The sequence below is a fragment of the Magnusiomyces paraingens genome (assembly GCF_902498895.1).
Source record: "Magnusiomyces paraingens strain CBS 517.90 genome assembly, contig: contig2, whole genome shotgun sequence".
In the NCBI taxonomy this organism is placed as follows: domain Eukaryota; kingdom Fungi; phylum Ascomycota; class Dipodascomycetes; order Dipodascales; family Dipodascaceae; genus Magnusiomyces; species Magnusiomyces paraingens.
The window spans coordinates 183,738-208,557 of record NW_022474068.1 but is presented as its reverse complement, the minus strand read 5'-3'; the positions used below and the strand labels follow the sequence as shown (position 1 = coordinate 208,557).

The 24,820-nt window shown below is 35.5% G+C and overlaps 6 protein-coding genes across 6 annotated transcripts; 1 reads left to right on the top strand and 5 right to left on the bottom strand.

The window, feature by feature from the left end:
- Nucleotides 1-1,101: 1,101 nt before the first annotated feature.
- Nucleotides 1,102-5,469, bottom strand: SAPINGB_P001810 (uncharacterized protein; the record flags this gene model as incomplete). Its single annotated transcript, XM_031996530.1, has 2 exons — nucleotides 1,102-4,263; nucleotides 4,411-5,469. The coding sequence occupies 2 exons, from the start codon at nucleotides 5,467-5,469 to the stop codon at nucleotides 1,102-1,104; spliced, it is 4,221 nt and encodes a 1,406-aa protein (XP_031852421.1).
- Nucleotides 5,470-8,697: 3,228 nt separating this feature from the next.
- On the bottom strand, nucleotides 8,698-9,483 carry SAPINGB_P001809 (uncharacterized protein; the record flags this gene model as incomplete). Its single annotated transcript, XM_031996529.1, has 2 exons — nucleotides 8,698-9,341; nucleotides 9,423-9,483. 2 exons carry the CDS (start codon nucleotides 9,481-9,483, stop codon nucleotides 8,698-8,700), a joined length of 705 nt encoding a protein of 234 aa, XP_031852420.1.
- Nucleotides 9,484-10,481: 998 nt separating this feature from the next.
- SAPINGB_P001808 (uncharacterized protein) lies at nucleotides 10,482-14,404 on the bottom strand (the record flags this gene model as incomplete). Its single annotated transcript, XM_031996528.1, has 2 exons — nucleotides 10,482-13,654; nucleotides 14,119-14,404. The coding sequence occupies 2 exons, from the start codon at nucleotides 14,402-14,404 to the stop codon at nucleotides 10,482-10,484; spliced, it is 3,459 nt and encodes a 1,152-aa protein (XP_031852419.1).
- A 1,740-nt stretch (nucleotides 14,405-16,144) lies between these two features.
- SAPINGB_P001807 (uncharacterized protein) lies at nucleotides 16,145-17,177 on the bottom strand (the record flags this gene model as incomplete). Its single annotated transcript, XM_031996527.1, has 3 exons — nucleotides 16,145-16,863; nucleotides 16,947-17,073; nucleotides 17,145-17,177. The coding sequence occupies 3 exons, from the start codon at nucleotides 17,175-17,177 to the stop codon at nucleotides 16,145-16,147; spliced, it is 879 nt and encodes a 292-aa protein (XP_031852418.1).
- A 796-nt stretch (nucleotides 17,178-17,973) lies between these two features.
- On the top strand, nucleotides 17,974-19,272 carry SAPINGB_P001806 (uncharacterized protein; the record flags this gene model as incomplete). Its single annotated transcript, XM_031996526.1, has 1 exon — nucleotides 17,974-19,272. One exon carries the CDS (start codon nucleotides 17,974-17,976, stop codon nucleotides 19,270-19,272), a length of 1,299 nt encoding a protein of 432 aa, XP_031852417.1.
- Nucleotides 19,273-19,295: 23 nt separating this feature from the next.
- Nucleotides 19,296-21,311, bottom strand: SAPINGB_P001805 (uncharacterized protein; the record flags this gene model as incomplete). The annotated part of the gene is made up of 1 exon (XM_031996525.1): nucleotides 19,296-21,311. The coding sequence occupies one exon, from the start codon at nucleotides 21,309-21,311 to the stop codon at nucleotides 19,296-19,298; it is 2,016 nt and encodes a 671-aa protein (XP_031852416.1).
- Between the last annotated feature and the right edge of the window lie 3,509 nt (nucleotides 21,312-24,820).

Genomic DNA, 24,820 nt, shown 5'->3' with positions numbered 1-24,820 from the left:
TAAAAATTCTGTATGATATCGCAATAAAGAAATATACCAATGTGTAAAAAAAAAAAGGAGGGAAAAAGGAGCGGAAAAAACATATTATTTATGCTTATTCTAACAACTGCACTAGTGCTAGCATCTGCGTGCAGCATAATACGACCCATGAGAGGTTCACTTCCAAGATTTGATTTCCAATGGGTTTCATTAAGAGTTCTACAGTAATATTTTAACAGATCAGGAGAATTTTTCTAAAAGAAGATTTTTAGATTTTTCACAATGATGTAGCCATAATCACCACAATATATCCGAGTTTATTTTACAAGGCAAAAAAAATGGAGGAGAACATTTGGGTGGTGAGTGCAAGTGATTCCGTATGACTGGACGTGATGCCATTTTGTGATTTCTTACATAATCGAAAAAAGAATTTTGTAATATGCCAAGCACAGAAAAAAAAAAACTTAAGAAGACTCAAAAAGACAAAAGCAGCTCTTTAATCTTTTTTTTTTGTAGTTTTAAATTTATATTCAATATCATTCATCATCATCCTAATTTTTTTTTTTTAATTAAAAAAAAATCAGCATAATTTGAGCTAATGTCAATGGTGTGTTAATAAATATTCTCTGGCTTTTTAGGGTTGTTTTTTGTTTCTGTTCTTAGACTAATCTTAGTTAGCCGCACATATGTATAGTGATCAAAGGGTTCCAAAAAAAAAAATACGAGATTAAACCGTTCACTTAAATGTACCATAAAATGGCATTGATTCTCTTAAAGGAAAAATAAACCCACACCTGGGTTTAGATAGAAAAAGCCAGACAGTAGATTGTGATGGTTCTGGCTCTGTTGGCATCTCTGTCAATATAGATTTCACACGAATTATAAAAGTAATCAGGATTTTTCAGAGAATGGTCGGCTTTTACTGTCCATATTTTTCAAAAGCCGAAAATTTAAACCTTCGACCAAGATCCTAGTCTGTTCAACATATTCATTCAATCAATATATTATCATTCTATCATTCTATATCCACAAACAGCTGTAATGTATATCTGTTTTAAATTCATATATACATTATATTAATATATCGACAATGTATATAGAGGGTGATATTATACGAGCAACTTATAATCCACCACCACCGCTACCTGGAATTGTTTTGCCAGGAATTGTCTTGCCAGGTACTGTCTTTCCTGGAGTCGTCTTACCAGGTACCGTCTTACCAGGTACCGTTTTACCGGGCACTGTTTTTCCAGGAATCGTCTTTCCAGGAACGGTCTTGCCGCTGATATTTTGGTGATGGAACGCTGACTGTTGTGACATCCCCAAAACAACTCCTGTATTTCCTCCCAAGTTCCCAAAATTAAATCCAGAACTAGAGTCCATAAGACCATTACCACCACCACCAGTAATATTGCTATTCCCAGAAGCACCAAGAATACCATTGTTATTTCCTCCCATAAACCCACCAAGAATTCCCATGGCTCCACTGTTGCCTGCTCCGCCAGCCGTAGCACCATTATTCATCATTTGATTGCCAGGACGAGTACCAGGAAGGGTTTTTCCAGAAACATTAGCAAATCCCATTTGTGGACTGATGTTAGCAGTGCCGTTGTTCATGTTGCCAGCGCCAGGTACTGTTTTCCCAGAAATGTTTGCATGTTGAATCTGTGGAGTATTTCCCGCAGGTCCTGGTGTAGACACAGGTGATCCAGCTGTGCTACCTCTTCCTCTAGAAGAAGTAGCATTTCCACGAGATGGGGTTCTACCCCTGGGCCGTTGAGTCTTCCCACGACCACCCCGTGTATTGATATTATTTCCAGCGCTATTATTCACATTTGCATTACCCATTGTTGGCGTACCAGGACCTGCGGAATTCTGTCCAGACATGGATTGTCCATTAAGAGTATTTGAGACCATTAGCGGACTTTGCATCATATTTCCTGGAGATCCTGGATTAGAAATTATGGGTGTCACAACATTTTGGTTAGGACCAGCGTTACCAGTGCGCTGCTGCTGTTGCAGTTGTTGGATTTGTTGTTGTTGCTGTAATGTAAACTGAGACTGCTGGATTTGGTTATTGGGGTTATTGTTCTGAGCAGCTTGTTGCTGGGCCTTGTGAGCTTGAATAAGAACTTTTTGGATCGCAGCATGTTGGTTTCGGTACTGTTGAATTTGAAACTGAATAGTTTGTTGCTGCTGAGGGGTTAGTTGCTGCTGCTGTTGGATTTGTTGGAGCTGCTGAATTTGATGCTGCAAAACAAGTAATTGCTGAGGTGTGATTTGAAGCTGTTGTTGTTGTTGCTGTTGCTGTTGCTGCGGTTGCTGCTGGGAATGTTGTTGATTTCCATTGACTTGATGAGAGAACTGCTGTTGTTGTCCCTGAACCTGACCTTGTAACTGTGGTTGCATTTGCAATGCAGAATTAGGAATATTAGCCGTAGCTAGCTGGGGGGATGCAGAAGAAAATGAACCTTGAGATCTTTGAATGGTTGGTTGTCCATTGGGTTGTTGATGGTTATTGCCATCTGATAAATGTTGTGAATTGTTTGGTAATTTTTGTTGTTGCTGCTGGGCTCTTTGTTGTTGTATTAACTGTTGCTGGATTTGTTGTGGAGATGATTGCATTTGTTGTTGTTGCTTCTGCTGTTGAAGCTGTTGGAACTGCACTTGTTGCGCTTGTTGCGCCTGTTGAGCTTGTTGCGCTAGTTGAGCTTGTTGCGCTAGTTGAGCTTGTTGAACTTGCTGTTGCTGTTGTTGTTGCAATTGTTGCTGCTGTTGAGCTTGTTGCTGCTGTTGAACTTGTTGCTGAACATGTTGTTGCTGTTGAGCTTGTTGCTGTTGAGCTTGTTGCTGTTGAGCTTGTTGCTGTTGCTGCTGCTGCTGAGCTTGAGCTTGAGCTTGAACTTGTAACTGGGGTTGCAGCTGTGGTTGATTAGTTTGTGCCGGTGTTTGAGGTTGGGCCTGCCCTTGTGCCTGTGCTTGAGATTGAGATGTTGGTTGCTGTTGTTGTTGCTGCTGCTGCTGCTGCTGCTGCTGCTGCTGCTGTTGTTGTTGTTGTTGTTGTTGTTGTTGTTGTTGTTGTTGTTGTTGTTGTTGTTGTTGTTGTTGTTGTTGTTGTTGTTGTTGTTGTTGTTGTTGTTGTTGTTGTTGTTGTTGTTGTTGTTGTTGTTGTTGTTGTTGTTGTTGTTGTTGTTGTTGTTGTTGTTGCTGCTGCTGCTGTTGTTGTTGTTGTTGCTGCTGCTGACGTTGTAGCATTGCCATTCTTTGCTGAGTCAACAGAGCATTTTGATTTTTTTTACGAATCTGTTCAATAACCGAAAGACGCATAAGCTGACCAGATGCAGCTGATGATGAATTCTGAGCAGGAGGAATATCAGACATAATGAGCATAAGTTCTTCATACTCAGAACCATGATGCTTAAAGTCTTCATGCAGGCGTCGAAATGGTTTCCGAACCTCAGGTCGAGAAGCGTACAATGATCTGGCAGCAGATGAAGGTGACTGAAACTGGGAAGAAAGCAATAACTGTTTTCTGTTTTGTTCCTGTTCGCTTTGCAGCTTGGCAATATTTTTTTGGGCTTCTTCAATTGAAATGGAACTAGCCTCCGCTTTTTGTTTCTTCCTCTCTTGAGCAAGAAAATTTTGTTCGGCTTGAAGTTCTGACCATGTCCTTTTCCCCTGCTCTTGTTCCATATGCCGCCGAACTTCCTTTTGGTTTGTTAGAATGGGCCCAATTGGAGAATGAAATGGGTTTTTAGGTACTGTTAAATCAACGTTCCGTAGAGTGAACCGAAGTATTTCTTCTTCAACACGAAGAGCAGTGAAATCTGTGAGTTGAACATGATTAAAATCTGTGTAATATAACAAATCATGCCACATGGATAACGGAGTAGGGCGCAAAACTGTCCTTATTATTTTGGGCTCAGCCTTGGGAGATGAAGAAGAAATAGCAGCAAAGTTTTTATCATCAGAAACATCCTTTTCTTTTTCTTTTTCTTTTTCTTTTTCCTTCTCCTTTTCCTTTTCTTTTTCCCTCTCCTTATTCTTCTCACCCTCTTTATCGTTTTCCTTGCTATCTTCAGTCTTAATTTGTTTTTCCTCTTCTTTGACTTCTGTTTTGACAGTTCCATCTTGTGGGGTGCTCTCTGTTAAATCTTGTGGTATCGCACGATGGTCGTGTATTTCCAATATTATATTTCCCTCGTAGAATTTAATACACGAGTCTCCAAAAACTTCGGTTGCAGCTGGTGGAATAGCATTTTGTGATACATACTCAAAAAAAGCCTAAAAACGCTGTTAGAATAACAATGATAATAATGATAATAATAATAATAATAATAATAATAATAATAATAATAATAATAATAATAATAATAATAATAATAATAATAATAATAATAATAATAATAATAAACCAACTTTAAGACTAACCTTCATTAAAGGACTCTTTTTAGGAATAACAGTTTCTTGACCTTCAAATCTGAAATGCGATAAATGAATATGAAGTATCAAACTAGGAGGATCATCTTTGAATTTTTTAAGAATATCCTCAGAAGTTTCTGCAAAGTTGAACTTACGACCAGTTTCAACCTTAAACCCATTCATGGCACCGTTTACTGGTTTGTTAACACCTTTTGTTGATACCGTTGTAGTCATTGCTATTGGGCTGCCAGGAAGTGGTGACTTAGAAGATGCTACCCGTTGTGCAATGACAGGGCTAGCAATACGTGGCGAAGACGCACTTTGAACGGCAGCTAGTTGACTTTGCGAAATAGCAGGAGACATTTCTTGAGACTGAGGAGAATTTTGAGATGTCTGTGGCTGAGCTTGTGCTTGCACTTGTACTTGTGCTTGTGTTTGAGTTTGTGGTGATTGGGCTTGGGCTTGGGCTTGGGCTTGGGCTTGGGCTTGAGCTTGAGCTTGAACTTGAGCTTGAACTTGAGTTTGGGCTTGGGCTTGAGCTTGAGCTTGAGCTTGGACTTGGGCTTGCGCTTGGGCTTGAGCTTGCGCTTGAGCTTGCGCTTGAGCTTGCGCTTGAGCTTGCGCTTGAGCTTGCGCTTGAGCTTGCGCTTGGGCTTGCGCTTGAGCTTGCGCCTGTTGGGTATGCGCCATAATTTGGGCTTTTATTTCAGGGTTGGAATTATAAAATCGATAAAGAAGATGTTTGTAAATAAGTTGTTGTTGTTCAGGGCCCGAAAGTTGATGCAAATGCTGGACTTGGCTTGGGGTCAGCATTTGAAACTGCCGAAGAAAGTGTTCCTTAGAAAACTGTACTACCGGCACACCAGTAACTGGATGCACCGTAACCTGAGGTGGAGGTAATGATGCATGTTGCTGAACTTGTGGAACTTGTTGTTGTTGCTGTTGTTGTTGTTGTTGTTGCTGCTGCTGCTGCTGCTGCTGCTGAGGATTCTGATTATTTGTATTGTTGACTGTGGCGGTTGTAGTGACCGGAGACACAAAAGAGGAACCTGGAGGAGAAGCAGACATGGTGCTTTATAAGACATTAGCAGTAGTAGACTATGGTATGCTTATCAAGTTTATTCGTTGATGTAAATATTATTTCAGATGTTGGTTTACTGTTGATATGTTTTTAAGCAGTATATATATATATATATATATATTGGTTGTCACGTCTAGGATTTTTTTTCTTAAGATCTAGATGTGTCAATGGTATAAAGAATTGTTATCTCTTCAAAATGATTGTTGTAAGTAGATATTGAAAAATCAGATTGATAAATGTAGGTTTATTGATTTGAATTTGATTTTTTCGTTTGTTTTAAAGAAGCTTGATGTGGAGAAAGGTGGATAGGACCAAAGGGTGGTGGTGACAAGCTTGAGTAAAACTAAAAGTACAGGACAAGGTATGAAATGCAAGTAAAAAAAAAAAAAGAAGGAAACGAATGTAATATTAATTCATGAATTGATATGCTAATGATTAGATAGAGCGCAAAAAGATTTATAACAGATTTCAGGATGGCTCAATTACGTTTAGTGATAACTGGCCACCATGAAGTGTCTTCTTTCAGTTCTTTATATTTTTCGTGTTGTGAAGGTGGTACTGAAATTTTCTAGGTGGTGATGATTCACAGACGAAAAAAAAAAAAAAAAAAAAAAAAACAAAAAAAAACAAAAACAAAAAAAAAAAGAAAAACAAATCCAATGAAAAGGATAAGATAACAGAAATCTAAAATCAAACCCCAAAAATTCCTAAATCTAAAATGCTGATATTAGGTGACGCGAAAAAATAACCGAGACGAGAGGTGGGGAAGAAATGAAATATCTTTAGATGTTGTAAGCGCGTGTGCAATGAATAATGATTCACTGGGTGTGTGTGTATATCTTTGTGCTGTGAAAATGAGAAAAGAGAAAAATGGGTGTGTGTGGGATTTTTTTTTTTTTTTTTTTTTTTTTTAGAATGGCTTTGTGATACTTTTAAAAGTCCTTGTTAAATTAGTCATGTTTATGTAATGTTTATATAATTTATATCTATATTTCACTTTTGATTAGTTTAAAAATAATAAGTTTATCAATCAATCAATCAATCAATCAATCAATATCACCTCTTATCCAAGCTTTATTATCATCAATAACTAAACGAGAAAGAAAGAAGGAAAAAAAAATAGTTTTTAGATATTAATAATAGAATTTAATCACTATGATTTAAAAGAATAAATCTAAAGGCTTAATATTACCACAGTTCGTTGAAACATAAATCAATTTCTAAGATGCTCTGTACTATATTGATTTCTTTAGTTAAGATATCTTAATATCGATATTTTATGTTTATTTTAATCACAGAGAAGCAAACACAGTAATGGTTTGTTAAATACAAAAAAAATTCCAATTTATAGATGCGAAATTTATAAAATGATATTGTTATTTTTAAACCCTTAATCCATGGACTTAAAGACAGTCTTCGAAAGATGGCTTGAAAGTTAAAATTTTCCATTTTACAGAGAATTTGTCAAAAAAAAAAAAAAAAAAAATTTTTTTTTTTTTTTGGGTGAAGGTTCTATTCATTCCAGGTTGAGTAGACTTAAGCACTGAATTTTATCATTTTATCATTTTATCAAATTTGGGTTTACTTTTTTTTTTTTTTTGGTATTAAGGGTCTTTTTCTTATTGCAAACCTTGCTAAGATCCAACACTGACTTCATTAATATTAGGTTTGATTTATGAGCTAAGTTATCGTTTAAAAGGGATTGCATCGAATGAATCATATAAAGAAAGAATATAATAAAATCAAATACCGATTTTTTATTATCTCGTTTAATTTCTAAACTCTATCAATAGAACTTGTCGATCTAGTTGTAAAACATATGCTAACATTATATAGTTTTTTCTATCAACTAATATCTAACTATATGTATCATACCCATATTAGAGCCTGTTCTATCGGGATTTACGTAGGTTTCTGAATTGATTTCTGGGTTTAATAGCTAAGTTATTATAGTTTATTAGAAGGGAAAGCAGTAAAAGAACATAGTCACTTGATAACACTTATTAATTGAGTAATAAAACAAACAAAACCTGTTAAAATCTTAAATATTTGATGACTCTTACAATCCCTAAACTGTTACTTCTGTATCTTAATATGTTCATTTTTATATTTAATATAAACCCTTATTTTATGGTCAAAAGATTGGTGATTCCTCAGGCTTAACAGGAACATAGTCACGCGACATTTAGTTAATAAAAAATTTAACAATTTTTTTTTTCTTTCTATGAAACTGTTTGTATTTTAGGATATATTAGAGATTCTAACCATTCACTATCGAGAATGTAAGAGTTTAATCTAGTTTAAACAAAAAGGAATTGACTTTAGTCATATTTATAAACTTATAATTATAAAAGTATTCATTTGGGCTTGTTTTCTCTGTTAAAACAGAATACATTGAGAATTATCCTGAAAGTAACCAAAAAAAAAAAAACTTTTTGTAAACCCTAACCTGATAATTGTATCCAAACGTGGGGAAGAATTGTGCCATTCAAAGTAAAGAAAATATTGCAAAAAGTTTCTAAAAGACTTTAGATTACATTTAAAAGTGTTAAAGCATATAAGTATGAGTCAATCACTCATATAAAGTGTTAAAATTCTACTTTAAAATCGGACATTAATGATCCGCGGATAAAATGAAATTGTCCAAGTGAAAAGTAGCTAATAAAGTCTTATATAAAAAAAAAAAAATAAATAAATAAAAGCAAATTAAAAAAAGCCACAATTAGTTGGCCGTTTTGATATAAAGGCATATATCTATCTTCATATAATTATAATAATTGTCTGTATAACAGCAACATTATTCACATCACAATAAAGGGTTTCTGAAATAAGGGTTTCATTTTCTGCATAATAATCTTTTTAAAAACGAAGATTTTGCACTTCAAAAACATTGGTTTTAAGAGTATATATTTTTTTAATGTCTAAAAAAAGAAGACAATCTATAAACAATTCATTAAAAAAAAAAAAAAAAAACAGGTAAATAAAACAAAAATTATTTTATATATATATATTTTTTTTTGAAAAAAATAGACCAAAAGGTCAGAGTCGTTTCAAGTCATGTAGCATCTGTGTGCGTACAAAAAAAAAGTCATAATCATTGAGCAGAATAGATGATTTTAAAATGTGAAAGGAGGAAGGGGGGGGAGGATAAGGAATATGAGATGGATCGGGCAAGGGGTATCTTAAAATAAATTGAAATCTTCTCATCTTTCTTTTTAAGCAGTGATTCTCCATTGCTGCTTGAGACCAAAGATAGATGTGATAAGACCAAAGAGGCCAACAATACCATCGTCGAGAAGACCTGGAGCCAGATCAAGGGCAAAGGTGGGGATAGACGAATCAAGGGCGTCCCAAACAAATTGGTGAGTAGCTGCGGCCTTTTCAATCTGGACCTTTTTAAGTTGAGCCGAGTCCTTTTCAGACTCAGAGAGAAGAGCTGATTCCTGGAAAGTGGCAAGCTGGTAGCGACGGAGTGAGTTGATGAGGTTGAAGATGATACCAATAAGCCAGAGCCGCGAGCCAAGCTTTTGGATGGGCTTAAAGTTGGGGATCTGGTAGACTTTGGAAGTGTTGAGCCAGACAAGAGAGTCGATGGAAAAGTATCCTGTGTAAAAGACGTTGCGCAAAACAGCAGTGGTGCGCAAAACAGGGTCTTGGGTTTTATTTGCATATGCCTTAGCAGCGAGCTTCAGGTGGTTGAAAGGCTTGCCGACACGAAATAGTTTACGGGAGAGAGCGACCTGTGCCTGGAGGTGTTTCCAAAAGGCAATAGACTCCTTGGTGGCACCCTTCTTAAACAGAACGTAAGCAAAGAATCGGGAAAAGTACTGGATGGTTCTTAGGATCTTGTCACGGCCGGCTTTTATAAAATGTTAGTTAGGCAAGAGCAAATAAAGCAAGTGTTGGTAGTAGTAGTAGTAGTAGTAGTAGTAATACTTACTGGTTTTTTCCAGCATGCTGACGACATGAGTAAGAGTGGGATGGTTAGCGACAAGACTCATTGTTACGGCTGATGAAGAGAGTGAGTGATATTAAGAATAGTAGATTAGATCCTATGATGAGGAAATAAATGAAATAAATAAAATAAAATAAAAAAGAAGAAAAAGAATTAAATATAAGGGGGGAAAAAAAATTATGAAAAAGCAAAGGATATACGGACCTATTTATTTAATTATTTTTTTTCTTTCTTTCTTTTCTTTCTTTCTTTATTTATTTATTTATTTTCCCCAGTGCTGCAACCCTTTTTTTTTTTTTTTTTTTTTTTCTCCACAGAACTCAATTGTGCCATCGGATTTATGGGGGAAACTTTCCCTTTGGTTGGGTTAGGGTTTTTGTTTTTTGTTTTTTAAAAGAGAAGACAAGACAAGACAAAAAAAAAAAATCTCTAAGCTTTCTTGGTTGGCTGTTGGCTGTTGGCTGTTGGCTGTTAGCTGACAAAAAAAAATTTTTTTTTTTTTGTTACTGTCACACACGAAAGAAAAGAAAAAGGCCTGAGTTTTCTCCAATGCCAAAAAAATCCTCTGCCGCTACCGCCGCAAAAAATGAGAAGCCGCAAGCCGTGGATTTCCCCCGGATTTCTGAAAAAAAAAAAAAAAAAAAAAAAAAAAAAGAAAAGCATTTCGCACAAACGGATAAATCCGTGATTTGCTGATTCTAATTCCCCTTTTTAAAAAAAAAAAAAAAAAAAAAAAAAGCCCGCGCTTGTTTCTCGTTTAATCAAAAATAAAATATTTATAAATGTGGGGAAGATAAAATGAATAATTTTTCATTCGGACCTAATTTTTTGTCTCCGAAATTTATGTCTAGACATATATATATAGTTTTTTTATTTTTTTCATACTTTAATTTATTTATTTTAAACCATTATATATTTTACAAGTTTTTTTTATCATTCATTCATATTTTTTTTTTCTATTTCTTCTTCCAAAAACAAAAATAAAAAATAGAGAAAAAAATTTTATCATCTCTATTTTTATTTCTTTTTCAAACACACAAGTCCTTAAACAGACTTGGAGCCAATCCATTCACTCCATCTCTTGACTTCACTGGGAATAACACCCTCCTTCTTCTGAGGAAGCTTCTCAGCAACAGACTCAGCAAAGAGCTTAGCAGTGTTGGGCTCATTGAACAAGGGAATGGCAAAGTCAATGGCATTGCGGCGCATGACGTAGTCCTCATCCAACAGATCCTCAGCACGCTTCTTAGCCAGGTTGAAAACAGTCTTGATGTCGTACTTCTCAAAGACCTCACGCAACTTGCGCTTGTCAGCCTTGGGGAACTCAATGACGGAAACTTCACTAGATCCCTCAAGAGCCTTGTCAAGGTACTCCTTGACTGCAGGAGAAGCTGTGTAAATCTTGTAGCCCAAAGGAGCAAGGGTCTTGGCAACATGAGCAAGATTGTCGTTGGTCAAGTCACCGCCAAACAGGAGACCAGAGGGAGGAACAGCAAGCTTGAAGTTCATAGTAGATTGCATAGAAGTCCAGTAGGCCTCCTTAAGATCCTTACCAAAGCAGGCAACCTCACCAGTGGAAGCCATCTCGACACCCAAGAAAGGATCAGCACCAGCAAGACGAGTGAAGGAAAACTGAGGAACCTTAGTGGCAACGTAGTTGCGGGGCTGGGCCATGAGATCAACGGGCTCAGGAACATCCTTGTTAAGAAGAGCCTTGGTGGAAACTTCAATGAAGTTAGTGCCCAAAACCTTGGAAACGAAGGGGAAAGATCTGGAAGCTCTAATGTTGCACTCAATGACCTTGAGATCAGGGAAAGTGACATTGTCAGGGTTCTTAGCCTTGATGATTTGCATGTTGAAAGGACCAGTAATCTTCCAAGCAGCAGCAACCTTAACAGCAATCTCTTTAAGACGAGACTTGTCAGAGTCGGTAAGGTTAACGGGGGGAAGGATCAAGGTAGCATCACCAGAGTGGACACCGGCATTCTCAACGTGCTCAGAAATGGCGTGGACAAGAAGCTTACCATCGTGGGCAACAGCATCGACATCAATTTCCTCAGCACCCTCAATGAACTTGGTAATAACGACAGGGTGGTCAGGGGAAACAGAAGCAGCATTGGTAAGCTTAGCCTCGAGCTCAGTCTCATCACGAATGACAGACATGGCAGCACCAGAAAGGACATAAGAGGGACGAACAAGAACGGGGAAACCAACAGTATCAGCAAACTTCTTGGCATCAGCAACAGAGGAAAGCTCCTTCCAAGCAGGTTGGTCAACACCAATGGAGTCAAGAATGGAAGAGAATTTGTGACGGTCCTCAGCCTTGTCAATGTCACGGGGATCAGTACCAAGGACATTGGCACCACCCTCCTGAAGCTTAAGGGCAATGTTCTGGGGGAGCTGGCCACCGACAGAAACCACAATACCCTTGGAGTTCTCGAGCTCGTAAATATCCATGACACGCTCGTAAGAGAGCTCCTCAAAGTAGAGTCTGTCGACCTCATCGAAATCAGTTGAAACGGTCTCAGGATTGTAGTTAACCATGATGGTCTTCTTGCCCTCACTACGGAGAGAGCGAGCAGTGTTAACAGCGCACCAATCAAACTCGACGGAAGAACCAATACGGTAAACACCGGAACCAAGAACCATGGTTCCAGATTCATCAAACTCAACGTCGTGGGTAGTGGCATTGTAAGTGGTGTAGAGGTAGTTGGTGTCGGCAGGGAATTCGGCAGCAAGAGTATCAATCTTCTTAACAAAGGGTCGGATACCAAAGGACAATCTGCGAGAGCGGACTTCATCCTCGGTGCAGCCAACAGCAATAGAAATCTGCTTGTCAGAGAAACCAAGCTTCTTGGAGGTGAGCATAACGTCGTGGGTAACGCCAAAGAGACTGCCAATAGCCTCAAGAGACTTCTGGTGGTTAACAATGTTCATAAGCTTGTAAAGGAACCACTTGTCAATCTTGGAAAGCTCGTGAACACGGTCAACAGTGTAGCCTTCGTGCATGAGGGCCTGGCCAACGGCAAGCCATCTACGGTCGGTAGGGTTAGCAAGAGCAAAATCAAGGTCATCAAACTGAGCACCCTGGAATCCAACAAAGGAGGGGTCTACCTGGCGGATAGCCTTTTGGAAAGATTCCTCAAAAGTTCTGCCAATGGCCATAACTTCACCAACAGACTTCATGGAAGAGCCAATGTCACGCTTGACGTGCTGGAACTTGGACAAATCCCATCGGGGGATCTTGGTGACCATGTAATCAAGGGAAGGTTCAAAGTTAGCAGAGGTAGTCTTGGTAACAGCGTTAGGGAGTTCAGGAAGAGTGTGACCAAGACCAATCTTAGCAGCAGTGTAAGCAAGAGGATAGCCGGTAGCCTTGGAAGCAAGAGCAGAAGATCTGGAGAGACGGGCATTAACCTCAATGACACGATAGTCAAGACCATCAGGCTGGAGAGCGTACTGGACGTTGCACTCACCAACGACACCGAGGTGACGGATAATCTTAATAGCAGCAGAACGAAGCATGTGGTACTCCTCATCAGAAAGAGTCTGAGAAGGAGCAACGACAATGGAGTCACCAGTGTGGATACCGAGAGGATCAAAGTTTTCCATGTTGCAGACAGTGATACAGTTACCAAGGCGGTCGCGGACAACCTCGTACTCGACTTCCTTCCAGCCCTTCAAAGACTTTTCGACAAGAATTTGAGGGGCGAGGGAGAGAGACTGAGAGGCCAAGTTGTACAATTCTTCCTTGTTGTTAGCAAAACCGGAACCAAGACCACCAAGAGCATAAGCAGAACGAACAATGATGGGGTAGCCGACCTTTTCAGCGGCAGAAAGAGCATCATCAACAGTATCAACGGCAATAGATTCGGCAATAGGGATGTTAATTTCCTTAAGAGCCTGGGCAAACAAATCACGATCTTCAGAGGTTTCAAGGGTCTTAATGGGGGTACCAAGGACCTTGACACCGTAGCGTTCAAAGACACCCATCTTGTCAAGCTGGACACCGACGTTGAGGCCAGTTTGGCCACCAAAAGTCAAAAGAATACCATCGGGTTTTTCGCGCTCAATAATGTCAATAATGTATTCAGGAGTAACGGGGAGGAAGTAAACTTCATCGGCGAGGCCGTGAGAAGTTTGGATAGTGGCAATATTTGGGTTGATAAGAATTGACTTTTTGTTTTCTTCTTTGAGAGCCTTGATAGCCTGAGAACCTAAATGATTGAGTTAGACCAAATATATATATATATATATATATATATACCAGCAGGGGAGTATCAAAAAAAAAAAAACAAGGTTTACCAATGAAAGTAAGTTTAGATAGGAAGATAGTGGATAAAAAATATGTATGGAGAAAAGGGAATAAAAAAAAATTAAGACGGTTTGGGAAAAGATGAGAAAATTATCTCTCAAAAAAATTTTTGATGAGAATTGAGAATTGAGAATTAAGAATTAAGAATTGAGAATAAAAAGGAATTGGCTGTTGCGAGTTGTTTGTAAAGGTGGGTTATTTTGTGTGAATAATTGGTGGTATTTTTCAAGCGAATTCTGTAAGTATATTTCTCTACTGTAATAGCAGCAACCTTGCAGTGTTTTATTTTTATTTTTTTTTTTTTGGTGCTCCCCCATTGAAAATTTTTATACAAAAAAAAAAATTTTTTTTTTCTTTAAAACTTACCCGAGTAATCGAATTCACCTGCCTGGCCAATGCTTAAACCACCGGAACCAATGACAAGAACATTGGTGACATCGACAAGACCTTCTTTGGAACTGTTTGGAGTAAGGATTCCTGCACCAACGTACTTGGAGGCTTTTTCTGTGGAGGCCTTTGAGCTGTTGTAGCGACGAGAAGCAAAGACAGGTTTAGAGAGGTGCTGCTGGAAGCTGTTAGGCTTGAAGGATGACGAGGCAACGGCCTTATAGGCTGCGCGGATGGGCGCAGGGATGGATGATCGAACAATCATTTTTGGGTCTTTCTAAAGTCCGGGAAAAGAAAAGAGCAAAAAGGTGTTCTTTCTTTTTCAGGGGTTTTAGAGAGAAGAAGAGAAAATCTGAATGAAGAGTGTGGAGAAAAAGAAAGAAAAAAAAAAAAAAAAAAAAAAAAAAAAAAAAAAAAAGAAAAGAAAGAAAAAGAAAAGAAAAGAAAGAAAGAAAAAAAAAAAAAAAAAGGCAGTTTATTTAATATAAATAAATATAAATAAATATAAATAAATATAAATAAATATAAATAAATATAAAATTAATAAATATTAAATACTTATAGTTAGCTATACGCTTATATATACACAAGTACTAGGTGAATCAGCAGCGCACCAGTCAGTACTGACTGTCACACACACACAGATAAGAAAATTTTTTTTATTTCTGTAAGCAGTGGTGGTGACTCTTGCAAAAAAAAAAAAAAAAAAAAAAAAAATTTTCTGGGGATGTCGGGTAAGTTTGTTAAGTTGTAACTGTAACAACGGCTTAAAGACTACTACTCTCTTATACGACCGGTAACAAACAGCAACTGTCTAAACCAAAAAAAAAAAAAAAATTTTTTTCACAGTTTATCAGATGTTTAATTTATTTAAATAAACTTTGTTATAATTTTTATATTTATATTTAAAATTAAAATTAAAATAAAAATTAAATTGTTTTATTGACTTTTCTTAAATAAATCCCTATGAAGAAAAAGAAAAAAAAAAAAAAAACTTATTTTGAATTGTGCTATTTCTTAAAAAGAAACACCTGTTCTCGGGATTACCGCTCAATTCTTACCTCAGTCCTCATAAAAGAACCAATTGGGTCCTCAGACGCACGTTGGATTGCTCATAATGTCCTACTGCTTGTTGGGCTATTATAATAATTAATTAATACTATTAAACTAGTATTTAGCAATCCTAGAAATTCCAAGTCAATGTCTATGAGTCTACGCAAAAATCATGACAGGAAACGTTTTCAGTTCCTCTTTTTTTTTTTTTTTTTTTTGTTTGTTTTTTTTTTTTTTTTTTTTTTTTTTTTTTTGATGGTCTTAATTGATTGCTATGAGTAATTTTTTTCCTTTAAAAAAGATCTTTGATTTTTCTTTGATATGATTTTTTTTTTAAAAAAAAAAATGCGTTAATCTTTACCTACTAAATATTTCCACTTTTTTCTAAGTTAAAAGTGCGGATATCAAAGGTTCAACGGTTTCTATCCGAGGACTGCCGGTGACTCGCTTTTGTGTGAAAAATTCAACAGCAACCCGGGTCTTCTTGTGAAAAACTTTTTTCTTTTTTTCTTTTTTTTATTTTATTCACCAATCTTCATTTTCAAACAATCCAAAATAATATTGCAACTTCCTTTCGTAGTTGTCCTATATATTTAAAGAACCTCATTTAGAGTAACTGAAATATCGTGACTTGGGATCCATTTAAATTCTTTGGCTTTGAAGCCTTAAAGCTAATTTCTATTTTTTTTTTCTTTTTTTTTTTTTTTTTTAAAAAATTCAAGTTACTTGAAATACCTATTTAAAGTTACTTCACAGTAACCCAAATCAACTTCTTCAATAACTTCATCTCTTCCATCGACCTACAGCAACTATAGAAGTGCGCACGCCGTCAACATGCTTCCTTTTGGTTTTTCTACCATCCTACTTTATATAACCAGAGTAAAAAAAAAAAAAAAAAAAAAAATTGTCATGAAATAAAAAAAGAAAAAAACCTTTAGTTTTTTTCTTTTTTTTACAAAATATCCTCTTCGGCATTGGCAATGTTGTTCTTAATCTTAAGCAGAATAGTTGCCTTCCAGTTGTCAAGCTTCGAAAACTGGTCATACTCAAACAACTTGGCCGAAAGTTGCTCTGCATCTGAATCCTTCACACACTGAAGCACATCCTGCAGCAAAAGACACTCCCTAGTTCCAACAAAGCTCGGTTCCCATTCCATATACTGCGAAACTGCCCGCTCTGCTGCAACAAGATCCTGTGCAGCAATGTGACACAGACCAGACTTGAGAAAATACTCCTTCAAACTCCACCTCGTCAGATTATTGTTCAAGCTGGCCCGTGCAACTTGCTCATATCGTTGCACCGCATGTGCATAATCTCCATTCAGTGCAGACAAATCCGCAACCTTCAAAAACGCCTTGTTGGCCAGAGCCTCCGCCTGGTCTTGGAAGTACCACTCACCTGCGGTATCATATGCGGCAATAGCCTCGGTAATGTTCACCAACTCCTTCTCGTAGATTCCTCCAAGGTCCATCTCATAGTTGGCCGCTCGTCGAAACTGGCCTCGCAGGGTAAATAATTGAATGGCCTGCTTCAACACCCGCACCGCATCCTCAGGGTCTGTCTGCTTATATGACTTGTATGCCTCCACCAGTGTGTTGGCTGCTTCGTCTTTCGACTCGCTCTTTTGCTGAGCTGCAGCTGCCTTCTCAAACGCTTGGCCAGCAGCGCGTCCTTAAAAGAAAGAAAAAAAAAAGTTATTACGAATTGTTCAACTCAATGCTCATGTTTGCCACATCATTGTTAAAACAACTTACCTTCTCTCTGTATCCGAAACACATTGGCAGCCTGTATATAAAGGTCGGCTGCTTCTTCATATTGGTAGGTAGAGCTACCAGAAAATAACTTGGAAAAGCCACTGGCAGGGGCGGCCTTCTTATCAGCCTAAATGTATTTTTCGTTTTAGAATCAAGAACTTTTCTCTTATTTGTAAAGATATCGTTATCAATACATACCTTAGCCAATAAAATCTGAGGGTCAACAGACATTGTGTATCAGGTCAAACAAAATGAAAAAAAAAAAAATAGGGAAAAAATTTAAGAAAAAAAATGCCAAATATTAAGTTTTAACAAAAGACGAAACGGAATGAGATCAAAAATAAAAGCTCAGGAATTTGTTAATGTTTTTCCGAAAAGTCGTAGTTTAGAGAGTAATTATAATGTTGAATGTACGTGGTGGTATAGCAAAGAGAGATCGGAAAAAGGAGGACTTGTGTTAATAAAATACTAAAGAAATGAAGACTGATGCGCGGTCTTTTTTTTGTATGTTACATGTGGCTGTGGGGGCAACTGTAATGTAACATACAAAGTTTACTAAGTGTCCTTAAATAGTAGTGGCTTATGAGCGCTATTTACTCTTCACGTTCTCTAATATAGTTGGAAGCTTAAAAAAAAAAAATTGTCAAGCTCTATTTTTTTTTATTTATTTTATTCTTTCAGCTGAATAATAAAAAATAAATAAAATTACTAGTAATCAAATGTTATTCAATTAAATAATAATAATTAATCTTGTAAAATGATTTTCTTTTAGTATTGCTGTTTCTTGATAATCATTAGAAGTTAGCATCTTGTGAAAACAAAAAAAAACAAAAAAAAAACAACACAAAGTTACCCTACCTTGTCAAATTTCACATCATCATGAACTCCAACAAGACGCGTTTGAAAAAAAAAAAAAAAAAAAAAGAGACCAAACGCGATCTTCTCAATTCACGAGTCTATTATATATAAATACTTTAATCCACATCGACTTCTTTCAACTCACTTGTAATCTTCATATACCAGCATAATGTCTATTCAAGAATCTCATACAGACTTGGAAGTAGATACAGTTACAGCTACCACCAGTACTAACAATGATATCCCAACACCCATACACGCGACAGCTTTAAAATCACAACAACAAGACAAACCAAAGAACCAACAATCACCTGAAAGCATATCCCAAGATTCACTAAAAGAAATATCTTCTATTGATATCAATAATCATACCGCTGAGTCTAGAAACACACCTGAGTTAACAAATCAAAAGCAGTCTAATGAATTGCCAGATCCAGAGCTCAGGATTGTTACTAAGCCAATACAGACTCTAGAAAATCAAAACATTATCAGCCTACAACCAAAACCGCAAGAACAACATCTAGACAGCCCGAGTTCTTTACCTAATTCATTACGAAAATCTGAAAGCAATTCTAAAACACAAAAAGAGCTGGACTCTTTACAACCTCCAGAGTCCAAGCAAGAAAACATCGAGCTCGAGACAAACACTGACGCAGAAGCTAAACAGATACAACAAGATGATGCAAATCAGGATAATTCACAGACGAGTTCTTTTGGAGAAAATGATCTACCAGCTGGGAAAGAACAAAATGGCACTTACAATACTGAAGGAGCCACAAAATCCCCTAGCGAAGAACTAAAACAAACACTTCCAGAATCCATTCGATACTCCAGACTAGTTCAAATAACTGAGCTTTCAGTTACTGAAACAATCAAGCGCTTGAATTATAAAGAACTTGCAACATGCTATCCCACTATTGCCAGTACTACTAGTGGCGAATATGCTCTGCAACAAGCTCTCACGCAGATTCAAAACTTTTTTGAAAACGCGGCACTTAGAGAGTTTGAAACTATTTACGAAGAGCGCAACATTGCATACCTGTTTCATGAGCTAGAAATTCTAATAAAAGAAGCCTACGAAAGAAAAGACAAGTCTGAAAAACTACTAAAAGAAGCTCAAGAAAAGGGCATTAAAGATCCACCAAAGCTCACAGGCCCTGATGCCCCATTATTTTTACAATCTCTGGCTCCTGAAACAATTGTTTCAGCACACATTGTTCCTTACCAACAATCCAAAATTGCTGAACTAAAAGAACAACTATCCAATTTAAGAAGATCAAATCAACAAGCATTAAATACTCTCAACAGCTCAAACGACAAGGCTCAAACCATCCTCTCAAATATTCAAGACATGGCAAAAGATCTTGCTACCAAAACAAAGCCAATATCTGCCGCAAAGTTACCCTCCAATAAAGAAATTGCAAAAGCTGTAAATTCCCTACCGTTTGACAATGATTTATTGCTATGAAAAATACACATTTTACAACTAAACTAGTTAATCCAACCGTTAAACTCTTCTTCTAGGATATCAATCCTATTTACTTCCAAGAGAACACCATATTCGGAGTGAAACGTGCGCTCAAGCTGACAATCAAACAAAAAAGATTTAAAATTTGTTTCATATAAAAATCTATTGCTGCATGGAACACAATGCGGCATTGAAAAAAACTCAGTATTGGGATCATTTCGGTGCACATCAACCAATATTTGCTTAATGCTTTTGCCAGTATCACTCAACAACCGTTGCAACCAAAGCGACGGATAAATTAAACGTGCTGACGTGAAGGAAAAATATTCCAAAGGCATCAATATTACTTGTTGAAAAAGACTCTCCAGCAAAAACATATTATCCAAAAGTTTGGGGAGAAATATTGACCGATCCTTGTTAAACCCAAGCGGGTTATCAATCCAGTTATTCAACAACGACTCTGTAGATAAAGCCATTCGCGCCAATGTTTTAACATCCTTTCCAAATCTAATCTTTTGGAACAATATGACATCTTCAATATCCTGGGGTTCCAAGCTCTTATTGACGTGAAACTTGTACGAAAGGTACGAAATCATCTCAACATACCAAACTCTATCTTCCCAAAGTGATGGCCCATTTTCATCAATTGTAACTGAAAATTTTTTCAAGCCTTTCAGTTTCTTAATACCATCCAAAATAAATGAGTTTAGATCTGTTCCCAGAACCCAATCAAAGCAGGTAACTGTTTCAGGAATAATGGTAACCTCTGGAGTTATTTGTGGATACCTAATCTTGGTAAAGGCTGTACAGCACATTACACTCAATTGTGGGAGTTTAAGATATCTCATGGCAAAGTTTGCCATATTGTGAGCTTTAGAATCAACCAGAAAGGTGACTGCTTTGAGTTCAATAGAGCCATCAACTATCATGAACTTTCTTCCATCGAATCTAATATGGGTCATAGGTAAAATGGGAAACAACTCCAAGGTAACTCTTTTTATCTGTTTTTCTACTGTCGACAGTGCTTGAATTGATCGCTCCATGATTACTCGAGTATCTTCGTACGGTGGGTCTTCTAATAAAATTATACCCAAATGGAAAATCAAATTTTCCAACTTGGGAATTTGATCAAGATTACTCAACACGTAATTAGCAAATGAAGGATCCATATTTTTTATTTCAAGTGACATCAAGTTTGGGAAACAGAAATCAACATTTTCAATTGGAGGCGGTTCGTCATAGTGTTCTAATGTAAGATCTTGAATAAAGTCTTTAATGGCGCCACAGTTGAACAACTTTCCCGATGACATATCGTTAAATTTTCTGATTAAAATTCGAAGCTTGGGTTCTGGCATGCTCATATAATATCTCCATAAAGAAATATAAAAGGGTGAAGTGAAAATAAAACTTTGCGAATCAACTGCAACTTCTGTCGAGTTTGTGGAATAAGAAACAATCACAACTTCTTCAAGAGCTGGATACAATTCTGGTCTAAAAAATCTTGACCTTTTGAAAAACTGTGTCAAAACCCTTTCATGTGGAATAACAACTATAAGTCGGCGTATATTAACTCTATGCTTCCATCCATAAGTCTCTGGTGCAAAGAAAATATAAGCGTTAATAAAAGGATATTGCTCGAGCTCGCTAGTATGCATCGGATTACGGAGTTCTGGGGGGTTTCTGTGTGAAATTTCTCTGTTCCAAAAAATGCCACATGTTTTCCAAACAATCTGACTGTAAATTGACCTCAACCTATTTGAGCACTGGCTCAGGTTTAGAGAATCTTTGACAGTAAGATATTTGGAAAGTTTAAAGTGTGCGTCATGAAAAATTTCTTCAAATATTAAATTGGATTCAATTTTGCATTCTATTGTCATGATTTCAGTTCTTTGGGATGGAAATTCAGAATCAGGAATTTTATAATAATCATTTAATCCTTTAGTGGTGAAGTACTTCTGGAGTTCTTCTGATTTCAAACCTTTTCTTAAATGTGTAGGCTGACGAGAAAGACTACTTCTCGCCTGACGACTTGACCGCATCGTTTTGTATATTATTGGTCGTAAAATATTTCAAAAAAAAAAAGAAAAATTTCTAAAGTGGCTATTCATTTTCTTTTATGGCCAAACTCATGATAATGATTTTCATAGATAACCACTGTTCAAACATATCTTTTTTAGACTTAGTGAAAGCCGATTCAGGGAATATTTAGAAATCTATTGAATGCTGCTTGAACATAATGTCAAAAATTCCAAAGTTCTAAGTGAGCATGAAAATAATATCTCTTTCATGTATACATAGATAATTTGTAAAAAAACTCACAGATTTTCATATAAAGCAATGCAAATGGTGTACTGATGATGTTTGCTACAAATTTGCTACAGAAATAAACAAACCAACATCAAAACCCGAGGCAACATATGTCTATTTTATAGAAAAACCTTGGACATGCTTAAATAGGAAAAATAAAAACTATGCAAAAAAAAATATAGAAAAACTAAGCCTTAAAAAAACAATTTATAGATATATAGAAAAAAAAACCTGCCATTATTGTTCAATAGTTATCTTTAAAGCCTCAAAAATATAATAAAAAAAAGGTAGAAAAAGAACATTCATTAATATGAAGACGAAATGTAATGCAACTTATTGATTTACTGTCTAAGTAAAGAATAATACTATAGTAAAAAAAAAATTACAGATCTTTGAATTAAAATTTTTAATGCAAAAGAAACAGAGCCATTATTATGCACTAAATCACGAAGCAACAAATGCATTGAATGGTCACACAATGACACATTGGAAAGATATTTTTCACCAAATAATAACAAAAGCTTAAAAAAGCTTAAAAAAAAGTAATTTTTTTTTTTTTGACACCCTTTTGATTGTTCATCAACTTTATGACAGGCCTTGCGCATTCGGTCGTACAGTTTTTGCATAAAATTGGCCAAGATCAAAGAAACAAAGGCAATGGAAAGAAGAATGATATATTAAGTAAATCGCCATGTGGTTCATGCTAAGATTGTGTAATTGAAAGAATTGGTAAAACTTTATAAGTGTAATTGGAATCTAATAGATTGACATTCATAAGAAAGAGATATAAAAAGCTGGATACAAGGTATTTTGATGCTTGAATTCATGAGATTTTAAAAACATAACCTTTAGATATAATGACTTGATCTATAAAATTTTCTTTGATGGTTTGAAACTGCAAAAGTGCAAAGAGAGACCCAAAAAAAAAGATAATTTTTCACCAAGATGATGTTTTGTTGCCCGTGCAGCTGAGTTCCCATAAATTCTAGAACTTTATTAGTATCAATTTTTTTTTTTTTTTTTTTGGAAAGTCTTCAAGCAATTCTTAAAGCTGGTGCAATAAATACTTCATTTCAGAAAGCTTGGTTCAAGTGCTTGGCAGTCATTTAAAAGAAAAAAAAAATTTTCTTTACATTTTAATTGGTCTTTGTGCTCATTTTGTGCAAATGTCAAAATTTTGACATTAAAAGTTTAAAAGTTTGTGAGATTATTTGATAACAAAATCTTAAAAATGAAGACTAATTTTTTTGTAAAATAGCTGTACTTGTGAGGTTTTCAGAAAATGCTTATAGGCATATGTATGCCGGTACATCCCTAACTAGGAGTTTACTTTGATGACATTTACAGGAGCAAGGTAAGAAAAAAAAAGGATAATTATCATTATAATGTTTTTTTTTTTTTTTGGTAAATTCTACAGCCATGATTTTTGGCATTAATGTGTTTTGAATAGCAATTTTGGTCTTTAACTGTAAAAAAACATGAATTCCATTAGTACATAAGTGCTTTAATAACAAAACACATTCTAAATATATTTCAATTTTTGGAAACCAATTAATAGTATGAGTAACTACTCATTCATTCTAACCCCCCCTTTTGGGAAAACCTTTTGCATCAACGACAAATTAAGAATTCAGTTTTCTTTGGTAATGAATAAATAACCTTTGCATTATTGTTTTTACTGATATGTATACTTTCAACTATTGGTAGTAAAAACCAAAAGAATGGATGAATAACAAATATTTGGCTTGAAATCAGGTTTGAGAGACTGATAAAATGTGAGCCTCAAAAAAAAAAACCTAATATGCAGTAAACCGTTGAAATCCATTAAAATAAGCTCAATGTGAAAAAATAAATAATAACAGAGTGGGGGTTCTTTTCTCACCGATGTATACGTTCTTATTTTATTTTTTTTTCAACATATTGAGCTTGTATTTAATCCTAAATACCGATGTGGTATGCATCAAAGTCTTTTGTTTTCAAGCTGAATTTTGGTTTAAGATTTTTTTTTTTATGTTTCTCCGAATTATTTGCAGATGTATAAGATAAAATCTTTCCAAAATAGGAAATAAACGGACAGACTTTCTTGTTGCGTGTGCATACAATTTTGTAATTTTAAATAAATGTAGGAAACAATATGGACCTCTTCAGCTCTGCTTAAAAAAATGTAAATATCTATTAAGGCCCTTTTTTTTATTAATTCATTCATTCCTTATTTTTTTTTTTCCTTTTGTTTTAAGAGTTACTCAAGTCTAAGTATAGTGAAACATTTTCCCCGTTATTGTTTGTAAACTATTAAAAAAAAATTGGGTTAATTAAAGCCCATTTTCTTGTTGTTTTGTAGAGCTCTCTGAGTCCGGGGGAAAGAAACCAATGCTGTATATTATTGATGAAAAGGTCTAATTAGAAAAAAACTTGAGCTATAGAAGATAAAGATTTTTCTTTTTTTTTTTTTTAAAAACAACATATCGGGAAAACAACCTTGTATTACTGGTTCAAAAAAAAAAAAAAAAACCAAATTGTATACTTGGGAAAACGAAATTATTGATGCATAAATGTTTGATTAAAAAAAAACAAAAACAAAATGAAAATGTTTATTCAGTCCACGACTGTGATTTTACAGCCTTATTTTTATTTTATTTTATTTATTTTTTTTTTTTCTCTTCTCTTTTTCTTAATTTTTAGACTGTATCCATGAATCTGAATCTTGGTAAGTAAACAAAACAAAAAAAATATTTGTACTATTTTAAGTCTAAATGTATAGAAATCTAATGCCCATTATTCTTTTTTTTTTTTTTTTTTTTTTATCAGGGCACCAAAGTGTAGCATATCCAATTGTTGAAAGTTCTTTGAAGAAAGTTTTTTTTTTTTTTTTTAAGAATAATATATAGCTTATTATAATAATAGTCTTTAATTAAAGATTAATTTGAGGTTTCTATTTTATTTAATCTACTTTAATTTAAATGTAAAAGAAGAGATGAAAGGCTTTTCCCTTTCTGGTATATTATATGACATTATACTGATTTTTTTCTTCTATTGTTTGAATATTAAATTGATTGCATGAATTCACCATAAAAAAAAAGAAGATAATAAATGAATTGATGAGATGGACTTTTTTTTTTTCTTTTTTTTCTTTTTTTAAAATTACTAAAATTTCAAATTTGTTTCTTAAAAAAAATCAACAAGTCAATCTTCCTTCTCATGTGCTATCAAAAAACTTCACTTCCTTTTCCCCTCTATTTTT